Source organism: Notothenia rossii (genome assembly GCF_949606895.1).
Source record: "Notothenia rossii genome assembly, chromosome: 3".
NCBI classification, from domain to species: domain Eukaryota; kingdom Metazoa; phylum Chordata; class Actinopteri; order Perciformes; family Nototheniidae; genus Notothenia; species Notothenia rossii.
Window position 1 is genome coordinate 36,563,444 of NC_136901.1, and position 24,286 is coordinate 36,587,729.

The window sequence follows — 24,286 nt, forward strand, 5'->3', positions numbered from 1 at the left end:
ACGAAGCCTGGTTAGTGTTGCCTGACTTTATAAAGACTGTTTTTTTTTTATAAGTGTGTGGTTGCGTTCTAGTCACTTTGCTCAGCGCTACTGCTTGTTACAACTTTCATTTTCCGCACTCAACATAAACTGTTATTATGGCCCAGGTTAATCTCCTCCCCCTCCGATATGAGCGTGGTTCTTGCCGGGCAGCCAAGTGGGGTCAGCTAAGAACTGGTTTTCTGTGTTTAGAGCCGGCTCCGCTGCGGCTGAAACAGGAAGAACCAGAGCTAAATCAGGCTGTACCCTAGAACTGGCTCTAGAACCGGTTTGGTGGAAAAGGGGCAGAACCAGAGAAGAACCAGTTAAGCACCAGGAAAGCACAAGAACGGTACTTGAACCGGAACCAGTTTGGTTTATTGGCAGTTCGCAAACCACTTAAGAGTACTGGAGTGTGAAACAAGAGCTATTGAGTCAGCGTTGTGGTGCTGTTGCTTTGGTCTGGATCTGTGAACTAACCATGCCCCGTCATTTGAATATAAGAAATGAAGATGTAATGTGGCTAGTGGCGGCCGGCCCATAGGGTCGCTAGGGGCGCCGCCCCCCCCTCTTCCCACATTAAAAAGAATATATATATATATTCAAAACATTTTTTTATTTTTTTTATTTTTAATAAACAAGGTAAATATTATATAACTGGTATCAGTAAAATGTATAATCTACAATAAAATATCGTTTAAAATTGTGTTACAATGTTTAAAGTTACTGATAAGTCACATGTTTGCTGCCTGGCCTTGCCCGTGTATCATTACTCTCTCTCGTCTGGGCGCTATGCACAGCGCCCAGACGAGAGTGCAGCAAGTGCAGCAGAAGCCAACTGTTGCCATCTTTAAACTATGCCGCCGGAACATAATTTCAGCCAATCAGCGTCGTCAAATCTGATGGTCACAGGGCGCCTATGTCAGCGCCCGGTGCAGTCTGAGAGTTGTTTGGACTCGTATCCAAGGAGACCAAACAGGAAGCTTTCATAAACTCTTGAAACTATCATTAGCAGCTAATATGAAAACTCGTTTTTTGACATAAAAATGGAATTATGGATTATCAATAATTGTTGTCAAAGTGACAGACACATTGGATTAACCCAGTGGTTCCCAAACTTTTTCAGTCGGGCCCCCCTTGGTTAATTGGAAAAAAAAATTCGGGACCCCCGAACCCGGTTCCCATCTATATTGGTAAGATTAATTGTATATTGTTGTAAAAACATTACACTTTCTCTGCTAATAATAATAAGATACAAAGATCCAACTATAATTGTATATTTTATTATGGATTACACATGAACAAAAGTGCTTGTAATAGATACTGTGAATTAATTTGGCCTAATTAAAACTAGCAGGCCTTCTTCCCAGAGTAATAGATTTTTAAATTCAAATGTCTTTAAGGAAAATATATTTATGAACTACTATTTCTACTGCAGGTTGTAAACGATCACATCACTTTACCATTCCTATTCCACACATAGCCTATCAATGACTTGTGTGTGCTTGCTTTCCCTTGCAGATCTTCTCAAACCGAGGCTGTTGTTTTGAGACTCTCACTCTCAGTTCATTCTTAATGTTCAGCTTTGATCTGTATTTCGTTTTGATGGCAGCAAGAAAAGCCTATCTCACACAAGTAGGATGTGGCCAGCGCCATATAGACTGAGAGTTACGTCATTTCCGTTCACTCCAATGGACCACTTTTTTACAGCAATGGCGGATCGTTGAGCCTCTCAATCGTTCCCCGGAAGTCAGCGCCAAGGCTAGCAGAGCTGTAGAGTTGCAGCATAATAGACCGTTCGTGACGGACTTTTAAAGGTGAGAAGAAGTTTAAAGATTTATATTGCGGATGTTATCAGTACATCTGATTCAAATTAACATGTGTATTAAAGGATGTCAGTGGATTATCCCTAAATTAGTACATTTAGGGAACGTTTACAGATAACAGATTAGGCTAGGATACCGGATAAAGTTAGCAACACACGTTAACCACGAACAGCCTATTAATCCATTCTCCTAATGTTATTTCAACCCAACGTTGTGGAATTAGAGAAAAGGGGCTTCTTAATGTGCTTTTATCCAGGATGGAGGGAGTTAAATATTAGTTAAATATAACATTGGGGCGTGTGATTGTAGTGGGTGGACGTGGTGAAAGCTAGTATAATATACTGTAGTTAACGTTACACAATAATAAGGAAGAGAGCTATTTTTGTGATACATCGCTATTGATATGGATGTAGAGTGCATATTTGAGACTTCCAAACAGTAAACAAAAACGTAACTTTGGGTGAGTGTTTTTAGCAGAGCCATATAATGTCCTTGTGATTCTGTTAATTATTACCTCTCTGTATTATGTTGCAGCTCAGCTGATTTGGGATTGATGGCAAAGGGAGAGGGGCTTAAGTGAGAGTGAAAACACAAGGTAAGTTTAAAATAGGTCAGCAATGTCCCATCCTATAGGTTGCTAGATGTATCTAACCCTTTCTCCTGTCTTTGTCTCCCTCTTTCAGCACAAGAACCCCAGGGGGATTCAATGGAGCCTGAAGACCTGCAATGAGACCCTCACCCTGAGCCTCACCTCCCAGAGTTTTGCAAGCCTCTCCCTGTTCCTTATTTTTATTAAACAGACGTTGAGTTTCCCAATGGTGTGGTCTTAGTTTTGTGAAAAATATGATGATACATATGTTGCTGTTGTTCTCTTTTGTGCTAGTTAAATTGCTCCTGCTGACTTGAGCCAGCCATTCTTTCCTCCTCTCTGTGTCAGTGGGGAAGCCGTACATTCATACTCCTTTCTCTGAGCGCTTGGAGCATCCCCCGGCAGCACTGCAAACCACGGGGGAGACTATATGCCAGGACAACACAGAGGAAAAGGCACAGACAAACTGCATGATATGCTATTCAATGTTTATTGAATTCCATTTATTTACAATGGATGTTCCTAAAACAACACATGTAACATCATCATGTTGCTGCTGCTGCTAGTCCTTTGACTCATTGTGCTGTCAGTTGACAATCATTGATAGGCACCTGTCGGTCTCCTGTCCTTTCTGAAAGTCATAAAGATTACATTTGTCATTTAGATTACTTATGTCCTCAATTACCAGGGGATTACTGAAATCACCACGAATGAAATAAATGTATCTAATCAGAATTTTGAAACCTTCCTTCCCATCCCTCTAAATATATCAATAAACATTAGGATGTGATGCTCCTGACTACCATACAGGTTTAAGAAGATAATATTTGTTTTAAAGAATTCAAAGCAATAAACAGGCTCTTTAACCAAGGCGACGTTAGCCTAACATGTATATGTTAACTGGTAAAATAGCTGTTCACACTGTCTATTTTCTACTTTTTGTAATGCTATTTTATTTCTATTTAAGATGTTTACATTTTCGATTGTTTAATTCTAGTCTTTTAACTGTCTAATGTACAATGCCTTATCTTTTGCTGCTGCAGCGTAAACATTTCCCCAATTGGTATCAATAAAGTACTTCTTTTTTTATCTTAATCCTCAAATATTAGCAAATGTTACTTTAAAAAACAAACAAACATTGATGTAACTACATACACATATCGATATGTTGTACAAATATTGCAAATCAAAACCTTTATTGACCACTGATTACCAAAAATTGCATTTCTATCCTGTTATTTATGCATTCAAATGGCCCGCCACAAACTTGTCAAGGTTTGTGAATGAAGCAGTTTTTTCAGGTTTTTTTTCACAAAACGAACCGACAAAGACAGACAGACAACCCAGAACTTAAACACACAAAAGACTAATCACACAACAAGACACAGGTGAGGAGGTAGGAGGAAACACAGGGGCACCAGGTGAACACAATCAGATAATTAGACACACCAGGGAAACTAATGACAAGAGGAAAAACACAGGGAAAAGGACCAGACAATAACCCAGAGGAAACATGACATGGAAACCAGCAAAAACACCCAAACCTACAAAACTATAAACGTGACATGAACTTAGGAGCGTGACAGAACTTCCGGGGAACTATTGAGTCTCCCTGAACCACGACGTGACGATCAAGCATTTTGGACTTAGGCTGTCGCAACTCTTCTATCTATATGGTAGATACTTGCTCTTTTTAGATTTAACTATTAATAATTTAATCTTTTTTTAAAGTGCATTACTAGATATGTCGCATACATACCTAGTCATTGTACTGAGGTTTAAAAAAACAACAACATAGCCTACATGACTTCATACAATGTTATGTAATTCTTTAAAAAATAATCCTGCACCCTGCCAGCTTGGAGACTAAATACAGAGTCTTATTATAGTGTTGAGTTAAGAAATGGTTAATATCCCATTTTGGAACAAGACTCCTACCTTAGTGATTTCTTTATCAGTGTGGGTGTAACAAGAGGCTTTGACCAGAGCACAATGGCATTGTGAGCATGTATAGAGCAAGTTTAATAATGACTGGGTATTGCCACTGTAATGAGTACACTGCAAGATGTACCCTTTTTTTTTTTTTAAATAAGTCTGCCAGGTTTACTTTTATTTTAGTTGTGTTTCAAATTTCCAGGTCTTGTATTTCCAAGGAACCCACATAATCAAGTGTATCAAAGACGCCGCCCTACCACCTTACGGATGCTTCCTCTGTTTATGGACACTTATTTTGAAATGATATGGCATGCAATTGGCGATACTTCTATACTTGGAAATGACTGAAATCTTGAAAATAAATGCCAGGATGAGTTATGAATAAAAACCCTAAAGCAACTTTAAACTGTTAATCTTCACATCAACCAGTGTTAAGTAGCAAACTGTTGTGTTGCTGTTCTCTCTTACTGTTTTGTGCGTAATCATAATTAATATGAACATGTTGCTAAAGCTAGTATTTACAGAAAGTGATGCCTTCAGCTCAGACACTTAATGCCGCTCTTGTGTGTCTATGTCATTGTGCTTCATACTTTGAGTTTACAGTACATAGGGCATCATGCTTACTTTCAAGTCTGTTCAGCCTTGGTGGCTAAAATGAACCACCCACTGGCTCTTCTGTTTACTCCAAACATTGCTGTTGTGGCTGCAAGAAAAAATGAAAAAGGCTTCCTTAAAGGTTTTTTCTCAGAGAATTGCTATTGGAAGCTGAATATGAAAAATACAGGTTACCGAATGAGACGGAAATGCCTTGTAGGGGTATAACAGGGAGCCCACGAGAGATTGTTCCTCGTTTAGACTATGTAGGCAAGTGTAGGGGGATGAAGAAGAAAAAAGGGGACGGGATTAATATTCTATATCTGCGTCATGTTTTTAATTTTGGTGGTGATTTTTTTGCCAAACATCATCCATATCTCTTCACTTTCTATATCTTATTCTTTTTTTTTTTAGGCTTTACCCATTTATACCTGGCCTACTGCTTGTCATGATGTAAGCAACAGGATATTTCTTTATGTGCAAAAAATGGAGAGCGTTTATAGGGTCAGAAGGGGAGATCATAGGGTACCAGTATAAATAATGAAATCCAGGACACATACTAGTCATTGTTTACTTATTTACTCACTAGTGATCACCCATGATGTCTTGTTTTTAAATGCTTTCTGGACATAACTAAGTCTAAAAATGAACTGCAAACAATGTTATTATGATGGACGCTCCCAAATGTACAAGAGGTCACAATTCTGTGACTTTTTCTAGCATGGCGGAAAGAGAACGTGTCAAAAGGTCGAGGAAGAGTTGCATCCCATTCAGAAAGTGTTTTTTGTGTTTTAAAAGCACTCAGTAAGGCCATAATGTGCCAGCTTGGAGACATAATCCACAGTCTTAATATTGTAAGGGTATTTTAGAGGTGTGTGTCTACAGTGTGGGTGTAACGAGGCTTTGACCAGAGCACAATGCCATCGTGAGCATTTTAGGGTGCAGGTTTAATAATGGCTGGTTGATGAATACACTGAAAGAAGGTTCCTACATTGAATAACTCAATTAGTATAGAGACTAAAAGCCTCATGACGTATTGACCTGCATTTTCCAAAGTACATTTAAGATTAAAGAGACTACTTTCTTGTTTAATGGATAGTCAGGTAGAGATTTAAAGATATTGTATTTTCCAGGAAATTACAATATCTCTATGGTATAAAATGTATACTTTCAGTTTATCAACAACAATACAAGTATTATAGACCTCCAATGTCTTTATTTTTTATTATAAGTAGTACACTTTTCTTTTTTGATATGGCTAATATGCGGTATAATACATACGTTTATTTATATAGTACGTTTAAAATGACCTCAGTTGACCAGTCCCATATTTTTAAGGATAAAAACAGTGAGTTTATAATTGTTCTTGAATTTTAGAAGCAATGCTTTAATTGTTGCTCACTATCTTTTGTGTGCACAGTATGTTTAAATGTTCTTTAATGGAAAACAGATCGGCATTGTTGGAATTCTTTAGAAGACATTCAACCGATTTGAAATGTTGAAGAGATGACACGTAAGATAAGAAATAATATATTTTATTGTTTTATTCATACTGTTTTAAGTGTTCATCTAGTGAAAGCAGAAGAGGATGTTTTTCTGACCTAGTAAACGTTACCTGCTCATGTACAGTCAGCAATTTTGAAAACATGCAGGTTTAGTCACCCCTGCTGTTGACTCATCTAGATATTGAATAATATGCCTTTAGGATTATTGTTGTATTAAAACAGTCATAACACTTTTATAACTTTGGTTCCTATTCAAAAAAGTGAACAATTATCATTAAAAATGCTTAATATTACCAACTTAACTAAGAATTCTTAGTGCCAGATTGTTAAAGTAACATATTTGTAACAAATCTTATTAAAATGTTCTTGTTCACATCAAGTGTTTAGGAAGTAATTTGAACATTGTTTTTGCTTTAATGTTTTATGAATGTCCTCAACCATCATCACCATCATCACCATGACATCTGATTTTTCTTAGATTTTCAGAAAATCTAAGAAAAATCGGACTCTGTTGAGTTTACAGTACATAGTTCATAATATTGACTTTTTAAAACTCTTCAACTATGGTGGCTATTATTAACCACCCACTTCTTCTGTTTACTGCAAACGTTGCCGTTGGTTAAAATGTTATATCACAGAAAACATCTTCCAGAAGCTAGATATGGAAAATATTAAAGGTTAACTGGGTATACGCTTGAACAAAAATATCAATGGAAACTGTGTTGAAATATCAGAAAAAATGCTATCTTTATGAAACATTTCTTTTAGTGTACACGGATCTGGTGTGTGTGTCGGTAAGTGAGGAAGCGGAGGAAGATGGGAGGGGACGTCCCTATCTCATTGAAAGTATAAATATAAAGTGGCAGGGAAGGAATGAAGATATTTCTTCCATTGACAACGGCTTATTCATCCCGGATAAGAACAAACTGTGAGTACTTGTTTTTTCTTTAAATATACTTCTAAATAGTATTAGAATTACATTTAATGTGTAAAAACTGTAAAAAGTATTATGTTTTAAAATCTGTATAATGATCAAATATATTTAGGTTATTTCTGTGTGACTAACTGTTTTTATATCTTCCATCTACCGTTTGACTTCTAAATATTCAATGTTTTCATATAAATATATGTAGGCTCATAGAAACAAGATGCCCATATATATTATAAGCTGGGAGCTTATTATGATCAATATATTATGTACCATATATTTATACCAATCTGTAACAACATATTTTGGTCTAACTGAATGTATATCCAACATAATGGAAACCAAACAGTTTAATTATCTTTTTTAAAACTAAAGGTTGTCAAGCAGATTATAAAATAATTGTGCCGTGTCTTATGCAGGTGCATTGTAGTGAGCTCATTATATAGTAGAGAAGTCTCCCACACACTACTCCTGAATTCAACACTAGTATTGAATTAGTATTTAGTCAAACAATAGAATCCTTTTCAACGGTATGTCATTTATGACCTTAGACATCTTTAGCTAGTTGCAGACATGTTAACTCTGATATTTTATGACTTGCAAAGATTATTTCTGTATAAACAAGCTTTCACCCCATCCATGAATCAGTAAGGCTTGCGGATGGGGCAGTCGGCATCCAAACGTGACGGGTTGGACCTGGGCGTTGTTCCCCGTGTCCGCTTCTCCACCAATGAGGATGGACCTCCAAGGTACTCTCCGCACCAATTTGACGGCAGCAGCCAGCAACGAAATGATAGCCTCCAAATTCCTCCAACCATCGTTGTCTCAGACACGGATCCAAGGTTTGTGTTGTTGACTTCTACCTTCACTTTTTCTACAAATAAACTGGTAAATCCTTTATTCCATACAAAGTATTTCTGCCCCTTGTAGAATTTTGTTGGTGTCACTTTAGTCAAAGAAATGAAATACTTTGCAGCATCTAGCTCATAAGACACATTCAGCATTTACTTCAAAATAACACTTTGCCTGAACCTTGTATCCAACAGTGCATCAGAGCAGCGGGGCTCGAGGGCGGAGCTACGAAGATCTTCATTATACAGTACGTTGGACCTGGTGCCCCATCTGGAGAATTATGCCAGCACACTGCCACACCGCCTTTCAAGGCCTCGCCCATCTCTTGTAGCTCTCCGCAGTGCCTTTGATGTACGTCTCACAGCTGCCAGAGTCCTCTAAATTAGCCCCCCGTCGTTAATTCATTCCCATATTGACCAAAAAATGGCGTTGTAATAAATGTGTTTTTCTCAGGAGGTGCAAGCAGGTGTAGAGGCCACAACCACAGACTCGGGAGTTGGCAGTCTACCAGGCAACGGAAACGAAGAGTCACAAACTCCACAGGAGAAAGCTCCAGTTAGATTTGGATGGATGCTTGGAGTAATGGTATTGCTGTTGTATATTTAAGTGTGACTTCATATACTGCCTATTTCAATTGTGCTAATACATTTTATGTTTAAAAACCATCTCACAAACATTATACCGAGCTGTTTTTAACTGCACATTTTCTCACAGATTCGTTGCATGTTGAATATTTGGGGTGTCATCCTGTTTCTCCGCCTATCGTGGATCACTTCTCAGGCAGGCATTTGTGAGTTCATTCATCCCTTTTGTTCATAAGTTTTTTTTCTTTATTCCTGTGTTGAGGCTGTAGCACTCACACCCTCTGATCCACGACTTTGTAACTTTTTTATACATTATGTTGCATGAAAAGAATAGGTTTTGCACATTGTGTGGAAGTGCTATTTCTCTGGGTAAATCCTGATGAGGGGGGAAAAAAGACAATTCCCTGTAAATAGAATCGCATTAATTGCACGATAAAAAGTTAATGAAGGCACTTTTGAAAGTATTTGAGTTTCCAACCAAACTACGTATGTGCCCTACATCGATCAAGAAACTGGTTCAAACATTTTGAGAATAAGTGATTTACAAACGTTAGCATGTACATTACCCCCAAACCTAAGCTCCTGTTTTTAGAACCCTGAATGCTTTGTTATACAATAGCCAAAGCATGTATGATTTTAAGAATATGAAAGCATGTACATTACATCCCTGTTGTCATGCAGAGGCAACAGACCTTTGCCCAGACTTTCCTGAGCAAATATGCAGAGATGGACCTTGAAACCTTAAAATAACTATCAAACATTATCAATGTATTGTCAAAGTAATGGTCAATACCTTTTTTTTTCAGTGTTGACTTGGGTTATTATCCTGATGTCCGTGCTAGTGACTACCGTAACTGCCCTCTCTATCTCTGCCATCGCCACCAACGGGAGGGTGATCTCAGGTCAGCAACTTCCTGTGTCTCAAAAACGTTATTATTATCCAGTGTATTAAGATGATTTCATGGGTTGAATGCTAATTTATGTTCCTGGTAAAAAACGGATTTGTCCTTTTTTAAGAATGGAAACCAAAGCAAAAAGACTAAAGGAAAGATATTGAATACATAAAAAATGTACATGTAAAGGTGACACAAATTGCTTAGTCATTCACCCTTGGTATAACTACAGATCCACAGTTTTCTATCTTAACAATCAGTGTCACTCTTTTGTGATTAAACATAATTTCAGGAGGGGCCTATTTCATGATCTCCCGCTCGCTGGGTCCTGAAATTGGGGGACCCATTGGAATGGTCTTTTCTTTCGCCAACGCATGTGCCTGTGCACTCAACACTCTTGGCTTTGCAGAGGTCGTCCGTGATCTATTGCTGGTAAAATTATGCTTTAACTTGAAAAACAAACAAACATTGTTTTGTTTGAAATGCTCTTTTAGAATATAGATAGTTAACAAGACAAGAATCCCATCTACACTGAACAAAAATATAAACGCAACACTTTTGTTTTTGCTCCCATTTTTCATGAGATGAACTCAAAGATCTAAAACATTTTCTATTTACACAAAATAGCAATTTCTCTCAAATATTGTTCACAAATCTGAAAAAATCTGTGATAGTGAGCACTTCTCCTTTGCCGAGATAATCCATCCCACCTCACAGGTGTGGCATATCAAGATGCTGATTAGACAACATGATTATTGCACAGGTGTGCCTTAGGCTGGCCACAATAAAAGGCCACTCTGAAACATGCATTGTTGCTTTATTGGGGGGGTCTGGGGGGGTCCGAAAACCAGTCAGTATCTGGTGTGAGGGTTAGGATTAGTGTTAGGGTTAGGGTTAGGGTAATGTTGTGAATCGAGTGGCCTGTGTTTTTCGTCCATAACATACGCCTTCCCATACCATAACCCCACCACCACCATGGGCCACTCGATTCACAACATTACCCTAACCCTAACCCTAACCCTCACACCAGATACTGACTGGTTTTCGGACCCCCCCAGACCCCCCCAATAAAGAAAAAAAGCACGTTTCAGAGTGGCCTTTTATTGTGGCCAGCCTAAGGCACACCTGTGCAATAATCATGCTTTCTAATCAGCATCTTGATATGCCACACCTGTGAGGTGGGATGGATTATCTCGGCAAAGGAGAAGTGCTCACTATCACAGATTTTTTCAGATTTGTGAACAAAATTTGAGAGAAATTGTTATTTTGTGAATGTAGAAAATGTTTTAGATCTTTGAGTTCATCTCATGGAAAATGGGAGAAAAACAAAAGTGTTGCGTTTCTTTTTTTGTTCAGTGAAGTTATGTTTCGGTGTACTATTTTATTTAAACAAACATGTTTACCAGGTAAACTGAGCTCTATGGGGGTCTTTAAAACTAACGCGCATGCACACACTCAAACACACACACAGCAGCCCTCTAGTTGCTACAAACTTAAATATGAAAAGGTTCAACTATGCACACCACATAACACATCATCTCGGCTTGCGCAGCACGCTCACAGGCATACATAAAGCCTATTTACCTCGTTAACGTAAATAATACTCATTACATTGACACATGCATTATTTGGGATTAAAATAATGCTTGTTGGTAATGTATTAGCGACCCCCACAGATGTAAGATTTCCTAACTTTTTTGTTTTACATTTGATTGGATGATTTAGTCAACTTTGTAACACCCATGGTGTTCCCGGTCAAAGATGACCACCATAAAGAAAAGGAATTAGTAACCATCCGGATCAGATAAAACACACACACACACACACACACACACACACACACACACACACACACACACACACACACACACACACACACACACACACACACACACACACACACACACACACACACACACACACACACACACACACACACACACACACACACACACACACACACAGAACAATTTGACACATTTCCAGCTCTTATGTGCCCATCCCCCCACATGGATCACACCTGGCACACGCAATACATGTTCAGTGTCTATTCTTTGTATATGTTCTGCAGTTTTTCATGTATACCAGTAGTCTGATACAATATGTAGAGTTTGAAAGGGGGTTAAATGAAATTTGGTGATGATTAATGGTTTTTCTGTTAATGTAATAGCAGTTAAAACAGGACCGGTCAAATTTGACCGCAAACACCAAAGTAAGGGGAGAAAACAACAGGAGGGTTAATTGCCCAAAAGTTCTTCTTCATAGATCGATTTATATTTCTTTGTACAAATAATTTGGTTTTAGGAGTTCGATGTCGTCATAGTTGATGCAATCAACGACGTCCGTATTGTGGGCGTGATCACACTGACTATTCTTTTGCTCATCTCATTTGCTGGAATGGAGTGGGAGTCCAAGGTAAGCGCATCTTGACACACTTATATTTACTTGCTCCATTTGTCCTATAGAGTTCATTTTCTCTCATGAACTTTATCTCTTTATTATGCTTTTCCTTTTTTACACTAATCTCTCTTTCTCTCCCAGGCCCAGATTTTGTTCTTTTTAGTTCTCTTGGTCTCGTTTGCCAACTACTTTGTGGGTACATTTATTCCACCCGGCCCAGAGAAACAGGCCCAGGGCTTCTTTGGTTATCACAGTGAGTCTAGGCTTCTCTTAGAAAAACGACTGTCTTATATATGATATTCAGACTTAAGTTAATTGTTGGCATGTCACTAGGTGATATCTTAATTTCGAACTTGAAACCTGACTGGAGAGGACCTGAAGGCCACTTTTTCCAGATGTTTGCCATTTTCTTTCCCTCCACCATCGGCATCCTGTCTGGCGCCAACATCTCCGGAGACCTCAAAGTATGAAGAGAATGAAGGCAAATTATTTTGACATCACTGCCACCATAAAAGACAACAAGAACGATGATTTGTTTATTATTTTTCTATTGCAGGACCCTGCTACTGCTATCCCTAAAGGCACTCTCGTGGCCATTTTCTGGACTACATTGAGCTATCTAATTATCACTGTAACTGTTGGTAAGCTAATAATACTAACATCCTTTATATTTGTATATACTGTCATTTGATTGGTTTAATCATCTGAGCTGGTGGGGATATCTTCTGACCTGAGAATGTATCACCAATAGAAAGGGCAGGGTCATCAGCTTACGACTGGATCGTGAAATTGTTGATGGTTTCAAAAGGGTTGCCTTTCTCTGTTTTTGTTATTGTGATTTGCTATAGTGTCAGAAAACTGTTAAGCACTTTTTATTTTTTAGTCAGGAGAGCAGGCTACTGAAAACTAGGGTGTTTCAAGCAATGTTGTCAGAAAATCTAACTATGTACAGTAATAGTGATGAAGAGGATAATGTAATTGTCCCCTTCTTGGCAGCCAACTCATCTTGGGTAATTTTAGAAAATATATAATATAAATATCACATTACATCATGACTTTCAATCTCATACTTCTCTAGGGTCATGTGTGGTGCGGGACGCCTCTGGTAATGTAGGTGACATTATCACTGGAAACATCACTGAAGGCTGTGTTGGTCTGGGATGTAATATGGGCTGGAACTTCACAGACTGCATCGAGTCACAGTCTTGTAAATATGGTCTGGCCAACAATTTACAGGTACTACTCAATCCAGCTTACTTTTGATTAGAAAAATATTATAACATATTTTATTTATCCAATGATTTCACTGGGTTTGTAAAAATTAGCCTTTAAATATTTTTTGTTTATAATTTCTGTTAACAAACCATTTTATGATTCCTAATAATGAGTATCCCAACCAGGTACTGGGCCAAGTTTCAGGTTTCTTCTACCTCATCACGGCTGGTGTCTTTGCAGCCAGCTTGTCTTCTGCCCTTGGCTTCCTCGTCTCCGGCCCTAAAATCTTTCAGGTGAGAAACTGCAGCCATTATTCTAAACTGTACTTTTTTAACAAACATATATTCTTTTATTTAAAAAATGCAATCAACAATTATTAATATACAATTTAATTTTTAAAAGAAAAATATTTTCATGCTACCTTTCACCTGTATATTACTATAATATACAGGTATTACTCTTATATTACATGATTTAAATCTGATGCCCATATTAACACGATCATCATATATGTAGCGTTTCTGGTACTGGCAGTCTGGTAAAGTTATATTTTTAATAAGGCAAGCATGCAAATCAAAAACATTCCTTTAAATATTTAATATCCATGCTAACATTTGTATAAATCTAATAAAATCTAACATGGTGCACATATTTTAAAAGCTTCTATGTTCTTGCCTATCTGCCAGTGTCTATGCAAAGACAACCTATACCCGTACATTGGATTCTTTGCAAAGGGCTATGGAAAAAATAATGAGCCAATCCGGGCCTACTTACTCTGCTACGTCATTGCTGTGGCTTTCATTCTCATCGGTGAGTGTGATCTTATTCTGTTGCGATTTTCAAAATTGATTAGATTGTTAATAGTGACACTACTGTCAGTGCGATTACCTCTATGTAGCTCTGAATTCGTAATGCATTTTTTTATTCTTGCGTCTTTCGTCACAGCTGACCTTAACACCATTGCAGCCTTGATCTCCAATTTCTTCCTGTGTTCCTACGGCCTCATCAACTTCAGCTGCTTTCACGCTTCAATCACCAACTCCCCTGGTGAGTTACCTGTTTGTCTTTGCATTTCCAAAATGACCCCTATAGTATATGTATACATTGCAGTGGTAGCTTATCAAACCAACATTGACTGTCTGTGGGTAACGTTAAACAAACAGCAGCCCCTTTCATCAGTCCAACACTTTGACGACCTAACCTTAAGCCAATTTATAAAATACTCAATCTCATCAACATAGTACTGACAGTAAAACTTAAAAAAAATCTCTCCCTTAGAAGTATAAAATATTATTAGTAATGGATTTAAGAAATATTACTTCACAAGGTTTTTCAACGTGTATTCTTATAAGCATAGTTATTAAATGACAAGAGAGGCCCTTTGCTCTATGGTTGCCATACTGGACCGCCCAAGGCGTGGCTATGAACAATTAAAGGTAATGTTATATTCCACTCATTGTTGCCGCCCTGTAGGTTGGAGGCCGTCATTTCACTACTACAGTAAATGGACAGCTCTTTTTGGAGCAGTGATTTCTATTGTGTTGATGTTCCTGTTCACCTGGTGGGCTGCCCTCTTCACCTTCTGCATCATCTTCTTTCTCTTTGGATACGTCAACTACAACAAGCCAAGTAAGTCTAAAAAATGTATGTTTTGTTATTCTTTGGGTCCCCTGAAAGGCGCTCTATAGATTTAAGTTATTATTACTCAACTATGTGCTAATAAGAATAAAAAAGAACAAAACAACTTCATTATTTTTTTACTTGCAAATTGTCCTCACTTGATTGCGTTTCGATATCCACAGAGGTGAACTGGGGTTCGTCAGTCCAGGCAGGTACATACAACATGGCTTTGTCGTACTCAGTCTCCCTGTCTGGTGTCGACGACCATGTCAAGAATTTTAGGTAAAAGGTTATGTATTAATATTCCTCCGATCTAATGGCACCATACATACTTCTCTCTATAGTATTGTCTTCTTCATAGGACTAAACTGCAATGTCAAATTTAATAGAAGAGAAATTTAGTTTAATCTGTTCAATGTTTTTTTTTTCTTTTTCTTAGACCGCAATGTCTCGTCCTGACTGGGCCACCAAACCAGCGTCCAGCCCTGGTGGACTTTGTTGGCTCCTTCACCAAGCACATAAGCCTCATGATCTGTGGAGACATAGTCATGGTTAGTCATTTAATCTGTTGTGTTTTCTGAAAGGAAAATAAGAGAAATTATGTATATCCTTTTGGTAAAGAAACTATCAAATCCTCATCATCCTTATTAGCTTTAAATCTAATGTATCCTACTGGTCATGCTTTTACAGCTTACATTAAATCCCTATGTCATTTAAAGAAACGATTGTACTCCCAAATCCCCTAGGAGCAGGACAGGCAGGCTCAGCCTCAGGATACCACTGATTGGTTGGTAAAGTGGCTGAACAAGAGAAAGGTGCGCTCATTTTACACACCTTTCACTGCCGACAGCCTTAGAGTTGGAGCTCGACATCTGCTGCAGGTAAATCATTTGAGAAGTGTTCATTGGAAGTAACTACAGCCTCAATCATACAGACTTGAACTGGCTTCAGATACAGTTTTTTTAAGATGTCAATAAGTTCATCCTCGCAATTCTGTCCTTACACTCATTTATGCTCTTATTTGTTTCTTAGGAAACGTTATGTATTGGCAGCTAAATATGACTTCCATTAGAGTATTTGTTCAATCTGTGACAACCTACATAAGAGGTGTTTACATTTGTTTTTTATAAAACCTGAAACTTAAAAATATTCTTAATTTTTTGTCAAGGCTTCGGGTCTTGGCAAGTTGAAGCCCAACACTCTGGTCCTGGGCTTCAAGGCAAACTGGAGGGACAGTTCTCCGGAAAGTATTGAAGATTATATCAACACAATATAGTAAGTGTAGTTAAATAAAATAAAAAATAAACTGTATTGATCTCCTTGGCAGACTGAAGTGAGGAAAACGTGCACATTGCTAATCTATAATAGTCTTTATAGTTATAGGTAAATATCACTGATAACTGTTATACATTTAAAACTACAATTTTCACTCTCTATTACTAGCGATACCTTTGACTCAAACTACGGTCTGTGTATCCTGAGGATGATGGAAGGTTTGGATATCTCAGACCTTTTTGATGTTGAAGGTTAGAAATCCAGACCCTGTTATTACTTCAAATGTTGTCTGCATGCTTTAATACAATGTTATATTTGTATATTATTGATTTAACTACAACAAAAATAATGGAGCCAATGTCTGTCTTTCAGTGAACCAGGGCTTTGAACCTGATGAATCTGTTGAAATTGACAATCAGCAATCTCCTGAGAAAGAATCAGGTGAGCACTAACACACATCAATATGTTACTTGCATCACTCATGATGATCTTATGCCCTGTCTCCACCCCCATTTCACTGCATACATTTACCGTGTTTGTGTTTATACAAAAGGGGTATCTTGAATAAGGCAAGTGTGTTTTTTTGTCTGGCTGCCTCAGTTTAGTTTTTTCAATTGTTGAATCCCATGTTTTCTGGCTGTCATACTGTATACAGATTTACTACAAAATGACTCCCCCGATGTTTCTCCACACATGACATGAAAAGTACATTTGGAATTTGGCCATATTTTTCTTGTAAGCTAATCAACAAAGACTGGCCTCTTTCAGGGGGCAGGGTCTTAAAGAGACAGGCTCTAACAAAGTGTGTTTGAGACAGGTATATTTAGACGGACAGAACGACAAAAATAATGTGTTATTTGAACATTCAATTATGAATTCTATAACACATAGGTTTGAGCAAGCTCTCTGATTGGTCAATAGGCGTGTTTGATTCCACGATCAAACAACGATCAAATAGAACGTGCCTAATCACAAAGTATCCGGTAGCCTACACACGCCACTAGCCTACCGAAACTACTTCCATGAGCCTACATCGTGTGGTTTCCATAATTATATCAATAACTGTAAGCGGGGTAGCAGGAGTGTTTGATCGGCTATCGTTACCATGGGAACTACTTTCTAGGAACTACTTTCTGACGGAGATTAACTCAAGCAGAAAGCGTAGGTTTGGGAGCAAATTAGGCCACATTATGAAATTATTTTACGATATTGTTGATTACAATGATAGTTTGTGTAATAGAATCGCAATCATACACTTGAGGCCGTTCTTGAACGTCATTATTGGTACGACAGTACTGCGGCAGGACCGACGTGCTTGCGCCGAGGTCCGTATGCAAGAACGGCCTCTCGTGTATGATTGCTTAATTATTTTTCTAGTAAGAACACAAATAGAACTTGAAAATGACCATGAAGGGTCCCATCTATAGCACTCCACAACTTTAACTCTAGAACTTATTCGACTGAACAGAGTATGGTTTGACCCTATGACACGTCTGGCAGTTTGTCAGTTTGAAATGCAAGTTATTATATTTTATTTTAAGGAGTGTTAATAACGTACTACATAGTCCTTCCCTTTCTCAATCACTCATTTATTTTTTTACTGACACACTCCTCTAGTCATTCACAGATATCTGACATAACAGTACAATGTACTGCACAACATCATTGGAGATACAATTTTCTTTTAACTCCTATGATATACATTTCTTTAATACCAATATATCCAATGACAATGTCAAGGGGTCACTCATGATTACAATATTTGCTCTTGCACCTCACTCTTCTTGCTGTTCCAGCTGACAACATCTCCTATAAAGGCGACACTGATCAGATTAAGACGGTGTTTCAGAATGACCAGGGGAAGAAGACCATTGATGTCTACTGGATAGCTGACGATGGGGGTGAGATTGGAGCAAAATACAGGACTGTCTCAGAAAATTAGAATATTGTGATAAAGTTCTTTATTTTCTGTAATGCAATTAAAAAAACAAAAATGTCATACATTCTGGATTCATTACAAATCAACTGAAATATTGCAAGCCTTTTATTATTTTAATATTGCTGATTATGGCATACAGCTTAAGAAAACTCAAAAATCCTATCTCAAAAAATTAGAATAGTTCCTCAGACCAAGTAAAAAAAAAAGATTTATAACAGCAAAACACAATCAAACATTTGAAAATGTCCATTAATGCACTCAGTACTTGGTTGGGAATCCTTTTGCACGGATTACTGCATCGATGCGGCGTGGCATGGAGGCAATCAGCCTGTGGCATTGCTGAGGTGTTATGGATGCCCAGGATGCTTCAATAGCGGCCTTTAGCTCATTAGCATTGTTGGGTCTGGTGTCTTTCAGCTTCTTCTTCACAATACCCCACATATTCTCTATGGGGTTCAGGTCAGGGGAATTTGCAGGCCAATCGAGGACAGTAATGCCATGGTCAGTAGCCTACACCAGTTACTGGTGGTTTTGGCACTGTGGGCAGGTGCCAGATCATGCTGGAAAATGAATTCCTCATCTCCATAGAGCTTTTCAGCAGACGGAAGCATGTAGTGCTCTAAGATCTCTTGGTACACAGCTGCATTTACTCTGGGCTTGATGAAACACAGTGGACCAACACCAGCAGCTGACATGGCTCCCCAAACCATCGCTGACTGTGGGAACTTCACACTGGATTTCAAGCAACTTGGATTTTGCTCCTCTCCAGCCTTTCTCCAGACTCTGGCGCCTTGACTTCCAAATGAAATACAAAACTTGCTTTCGTCTGAAAAGAGGACTTTGGACCACTGTGCAACTGTCCAGTGCTTCTTTTCCTTAGCCCAAGTCAGACGCCTCTTCCGTTGTCTTGAGTTCAGAAGTGGCTTGACCATGGGAATACGGCTATTGTAGCCCATTTCCCGGACACGTCTGTGAACAGTGACTTTTGATACCTGGACTCCAGCTTCAGTCCACTGTCTTTGAAGCTCCCCCAAATTCTGGAAGCGACTCTTCTTCACAATGCTGTTAAGGCTGCGGTCATCTCTCTTGGTTGTGCAGCGTGTCCTGCCACATTTCCCCCTTCCAACAGACTTTTTGTGGATGTGCTTTGAAACTGCACTCTGTGAACAGCTTGCTCTTTGAGAAATTTCTTTTTGTGTCTTACCCTCCTGATGGAGGGTGTCAATGACGGTCCTCTGGACAGCAGTCAGATCAGCAGTCTTCCCCATACTTGTGATTTAGTTTACTGAACCAAGCTGAGTGTTTTTCAAGGCTCAGGAAACCCTTGCAGGTGTTTCGAGTTAATTAGACGATTCAAGTGATTCGTTGAACACCCTACTAGTATACTTTTTCATGATATTCTAATATTTAGAGATAGGATATTTGAGTTTTCTTAAGCTGTATGCCATAATCAGCAATATTAAAATAATAAAAGGCTTGCATATTTCAGTTGATTTGTAATGAATCCAGAATGTATGACATTTTTGTTTACAGAAAATAAAGAACTTTATCACAATATTCTAATTTTCTGAGACAGTCCTGTATGTGCACTTGTTTAAATGTGTCAAAAGGCACTTATAAAATGATTGATAATGGATATACCGTAACATCTGTTTTTAGAAAAAGTTACAGTTATTTACTGTCATTAAGTACAATAATGGTCAGTGGATACAAGGAGCAATTGCATCTGACACTGGACTGCAAACATGGCTATTATTTCTTATCTGCAGTATTTCTCCTTTTTTAAGGTCTGACTCTGCTAGTGCCCTACCTGCTCACCAGGAGGAAACGCTGGCATCGTAGTAAGGTCAGGGTCTTCATCGTGGGAGATGAACAAAACATGGAGGAAGGCCGCAACGAGTATGTTTTCTTTTTTTTATAGAATGATAGAATAATAACTAAACTTATTTCACAAGTGTTGGGTGAGCACATGATAACTCCCTACCCTGATGCATAGCACAACACCAAAAGAAAAAAAAGTGTTATGTGCTTTTTTCTACTTGAGCGACAAAATAATAATTATATATTATATAAAGACTTATTAGTCAAATAACTTTGAATTCTTGACCATTCACTTAATTGTTTTCCTCAACTTTTCCAAAGTGAGAACTTTGTAATGACCATGATATATTGATTCACCCACAAAAAATAAAACTCCATATGTTATGTATTTTGGTTTGGAATAGATTTCTTGATGATCAGAACGCATTAATAACTGTGGCAACTGTTGCATTTAACTTTTAATGTTGTCTCTTTCAGGATGATCGCTCTTCTGAAGAAGTTTCGTTTGGATATCCACGACGTTACAGTCATGACTGACAGCGAAAAGCGTCCAAACTCAAAGAAGTATGTCGGCAGAAACCTTTGCATTTGCTGTCATACGATTGTCAAAACGTGGAAAACTTAACCTGACAGAGGAAAGCTCACTCTTTAAAACTGGTTTTAATTAAACAGGCTTTTCATGTTTTTTTTTTATTATTCTTACTTCTTCCAAGCCTGAGTAGATTCGTGGACAGTGTTGCCCCCTTCATGCTACATGATGAACAGCAGGAAGGTGTCTCAACTCAAGAACAGAGAAAACGTGCCCCATGGAAAATATCAGAAAAAGAGTTTGAGGCCTTTAAACTTAAGGTTTGTGTGATAATAAAACTATTTGCAACATAAAGCTGTCCTTTATGTTGTAATCTTTCAACATTGTGTACATTATATTCATGTTTATTCTATTTGTATTTGTATGTATGAGTATACTATAGAAGCAATGAAGAAAGGAGAGTTCATATCCTTGATTGCGTGCACATACTTGGGCAATAAAGCAGAATTTGATTCTGAGTGGTGTCATCCGCTGCGATACACTGAAAAATAATTTTGTATCCCTTCAGACTGAGAGAAAAGTGAGGCTGAATGAAATTATCCGGAGGAATTCTCAACATGCTGCTCTTGTGCTCGTGTGAGTACAAAGTTAGATTATCACTTCATGTTATTAGAGATCATTCAAGCGTTTATGTATGCTGAGTCATTAGGATTTCTCATGCTTTGAATGAAGGCCACACTTTAAATGACCATTTTGCGATCATATTACTTTTTGGGATATTTCGGAAAGGATTACTGTAGGTCCACGTGAGCATTTTAAAAAAAAAATCTGAAATTTTAAGTGGGAGTGCAAAAAACATAGCTTATAAAGAAAAATAGCCCTCCAGTTACTCATCCAGTTTCAGGATGAAAATAAAACTGTAATAAAAAATAATAATAAATAAATTAGTATATAAATACACAGTACATAAGTATATAAATGCATACACAAATATAAAGTAGTTGAAACATGTATTCAGGCCTCTTTATCAGCATTAGGACATGATTCAGATAGGCGGTTAAGTATAGTTCTTTTTAGGTGTGCTGCAAACCATAGCGTGCTCTCATTTCATTGTTCCTCCTACGTCAAGTAAGAGTAGTCTTTGTTCTTGTTTTGCAGTTCTGATATGTTCATGCAAATGTGATGTTTTTTTCCAGGAGCCTTCCTGTGCCTCACAGCGACTGCCCCAGTGCTCTGTACATGGCCTGGCTGGATACTCTGACCTGTGGCCTCCACTGCCCCGTGGTGCTGATACGAGGAAACCAGCAGAACGTCATCACTTTTTACTGCCAATAAATTCGGTCTTACAAGGATGGAGACTTGATGTATCCTAATAAGCAAACATTGTGAAGAATCTACAGATTTAAAGTTATAATACGTAGCAATGGAAGATTCAAACCACACAGTTACTTGCATTCAAGATCATCTTCAGGGTCATGCTAATGACAATGCATATTAGTCAATAGCTGACGATGAAAAAAAAGACAGAAAGAGTCTGACATAAGATAGTATGTTCATGTAAAAATGGTCAAATGGTATGCAAACATTTCTTACAAAAGCATAAGTTGTGTTATTGATTAAACTGATAACACCTGGACTTGTCACTAGAAACCTGTCGCCAGCAAAACTATTGTTCTCCTATAGGCACCTTAACATTAGTCTGACAAGGCTTTTTTGAAGTGGCTGCGTCTGCAGCAATATATATCAATGAGATGCTAACTTTATGGAAGTTAATGTTTTTATAATGTGTATCTAGTCGTTCACCCAGGTTGTTCCTTTTGTTACTTGTCGATGTACATAAACAACATTTGAAAAAAACTGTTTAAAGGTTTAAGAAAATTCAATGAATATCAGAAATTATCTAAATACAATCACGCACATAAGATGTGTTCGAGATCCCTCCAATATTATGTATGCATACTGTATATATATATATATATATATTAATAATTGACCTGAAACACTATCCGTGTACCTAGATAAACAGCTAAATAAGTGTTTTTATCACCTTCTTTCTTGCAGAATTCAGGCAGCAGTTTCCAATCATTTCATATCAAGTACTCTTAAGGCTTTTTTAAATGTCCCACAGGGGCCTATACTTGGTCCTCTTTGTATTGAGAAATTGTATTCTCAAAACTGTTGTTTATGCAAGATTATACATTTTTACCGATCTTGAATTTAAGTATAATCACCTTACTATATTGTTCAGTTTTGTGTATAAAATGCCTGCATTTTATTTGAACATCCTAGTTGGATACATTGTATGCCATTAAGAACACTAAAAGGCTCCTACAATAAATCAAAAATGAGATTTAACGCCTTGCACTATTATCCCCGAACTACCATGTAGCAGTTTACCTCCATGTCTGTAGAAAATGTCCTCACTTCCTAATTTTACCATATCAGACACACAGCTATCTGCAACCCTACAATGCTATATATCACATTTTATAGATGCATACATTAAAAGAGATACTGATTCATCTGTGCTGAAAATTCAAACTAGTGAGTGTGTATTATCTGAGAATATTTAATGAATCTGGAAATCTGAATTTGAATTATTTCATCAATTGAGATAAAGTTAATGAATTTTAGCAATAATTTCTCAGTGTATATGGACTTTTAATTGGAAAATAAATAGGAGAGAAAAGTTCATGTAGTGAATAACTAAAACGACCTAAACTGTCATTTAACTTGTCGCTTCTCAGCCATGTGATATAACACTTGATCGATGTTTCTGCTAGGTGCAGAGCCTAAGCATGATGTGCTCTACTGTTGAATTTATTTGTGCATAGACCAGATTTCAATGTTAAATGTTACTGGGAAAAAGTTAAAATACTTTAAAAACAAATTGTACATTAAACCCAATGACTTTCCAATTGCCTTGAGTTTAAGTTTTTTGTCGACAAATAAATGGACTCCAACTTGACTTTTCTTTTAGTTACATTTAGTTATTCAATCTTAACATTTTTTGCAGAGCTTTAAGGGTCTGGGTAAAACATTTTTCCCAAGTTTTGAATTGTAACTACTCTGTCATCTATCTTAGGGTCAGTCCAATCACAGGTTTGTTTTCCAAGGCATAAGAATATTGAGAAACCAGATACTGTTTTGCTATTTCTGAATGAAAATCTATGACTGAAATGAATGTAATGTTGACACAGCCAGAATGTCTTATTATAGTTGTGTGACACATGGTAACAAGCGATATACTAAAGTACTAAACAAAACAATTTAGAATATAGAAATATAAATGTTAAAAGTAGTTGTTTTGGAATGACACCTTTTTTTTATGCGTGTTAGATTGTCAAAAGGGAAGTGTGTTCAACTTTTTTCTTTCTGGTTACATCATGTATTATGATAGACCTCTTTGACATCTGAATTTCAATATTCAAATGTTTGCCCAAAGGTGGCTCAAAGAGAGCAGCGACCTCGTCGATATCTCAGTCTTCACCAACACATCGAGAGAGACAGAGAGAATCAGCTCACAGGATGACTCAGGAGATGTGAGTGTGATTCTTTTCAGTCATTTTCATATCATGTTTATTGTGTGTGCAATATTTTCCTCAACATATATTTCACATATTCTAGTTATCAGATGGGAATTAGTCATAAATCTATCGATCATAAATCTATCGATTAGATTTATGATTCCAAAATTATAAAAGTAGGGTAGACATGTGGAGATTATCCGGCTGAACAAAACGTGATCCGTCTCTTAAATGTG

The 24,286-nt window shown here is 37.6% G+C and overlaps 1 protein-coding gene and 1 long non-coding RNA gene across 2 annotated transcripts; both read left to right on the forward strand.

Annotated features, from left to right (window-relative positions):
- Positions 1 to 1,515: 1,515 nt before the first annotated feature.
- LOC307034502 lies at positions 1,516 to 2,659 on the forward strand. The gene is made up of 3 exons (XR_013806947.1): positions 1,516 to 1,835; positions 2,379 to 2,439; positions 2,528 to 2,659. It is a non-coding gene; the product is annotated as an uncharacterized lncRNA (long non-coding RNA).
- Positions 2,660 to 4,025: 1,366 nt separating this feature from the next.
- On the forward strand, positions 4,026 to 23,350 carry LOC307030891 (solute carrier family 12 member 3-like). Its single transcript, XM_079667523.1, has 29 exons — positions 4,026 to 4,109; positions 7,236 to 7,395; positions 8,044 to 8,237; positions 8,442 to 8,598; positions 8,701 to 8,832; positions 8,962 to 9,037; positions 9,638 to 9,733; positions 10,017 to 10,156; positions 12,029 to 12,139; positions 12,266 to 12,377; positions 12,458 to 12,588; positions 12,681 to 12,765; positions 13,203 to 13,360; positions 13,525 to 13,632; positions 14,026 to 14,149; positions 14,285 to 14,386; positions 14,813 to 14,968; positions 15,142 to 15,241; positions 15,399 to 15,510; positions 15,706 to 15,840; positions 16,128 to 16,234; positions 16,403 to 16,485; positions 16,607 to 16,675; positions 18,031 to 18,135; positions 19,961 to 20,072; positions 20,472 to 20,558; positions 20,708 to 20,843; positions 21,092 to 21,159; positions 21,720 to 23,350. Exons 3-29 carry the CDS (start codon positions 8,056 to 8,058, stop codon positions 21,856 to 21,858), a joined length of 3,123 nt encoding a protein of 1,040 aa, XP_079523649.1. The 5' UTR covers positions 4,026 to 4,109; positions 7,236 to 7,395; positions 8,044 to 8,055; the 3' UTR covers positions 21,859 to 23,350.
- The last annotated feature ends 936 nt before the right edge of the window (positions 23,351 to 24,286 follow it).

Bases quoted from the DNA above. Each gene is read 5' to 3' on its own strand.
- LOC307030891 (XM_079667523.1), top strand. From the start codon at position 8,056: ATGGGGCAGTCGGCATCCAAACGTGACGGGTTGGACCTGGGCGTTGTT. The intron at 16,235-16,402 runs GTAAGTGTAGTT...CTCTATTACTAG, and splicing joins GATTATATCAACACAATATA to CGATACCTTTGACTCAAACT. The intron at 18,136-19,960 runs GTGAGATTGGAG...TCCTTTTTTAAG, and splicing joins CTGGATAGCTGACGATGGGG to GTCTGACTCTGCTAGTGCCC.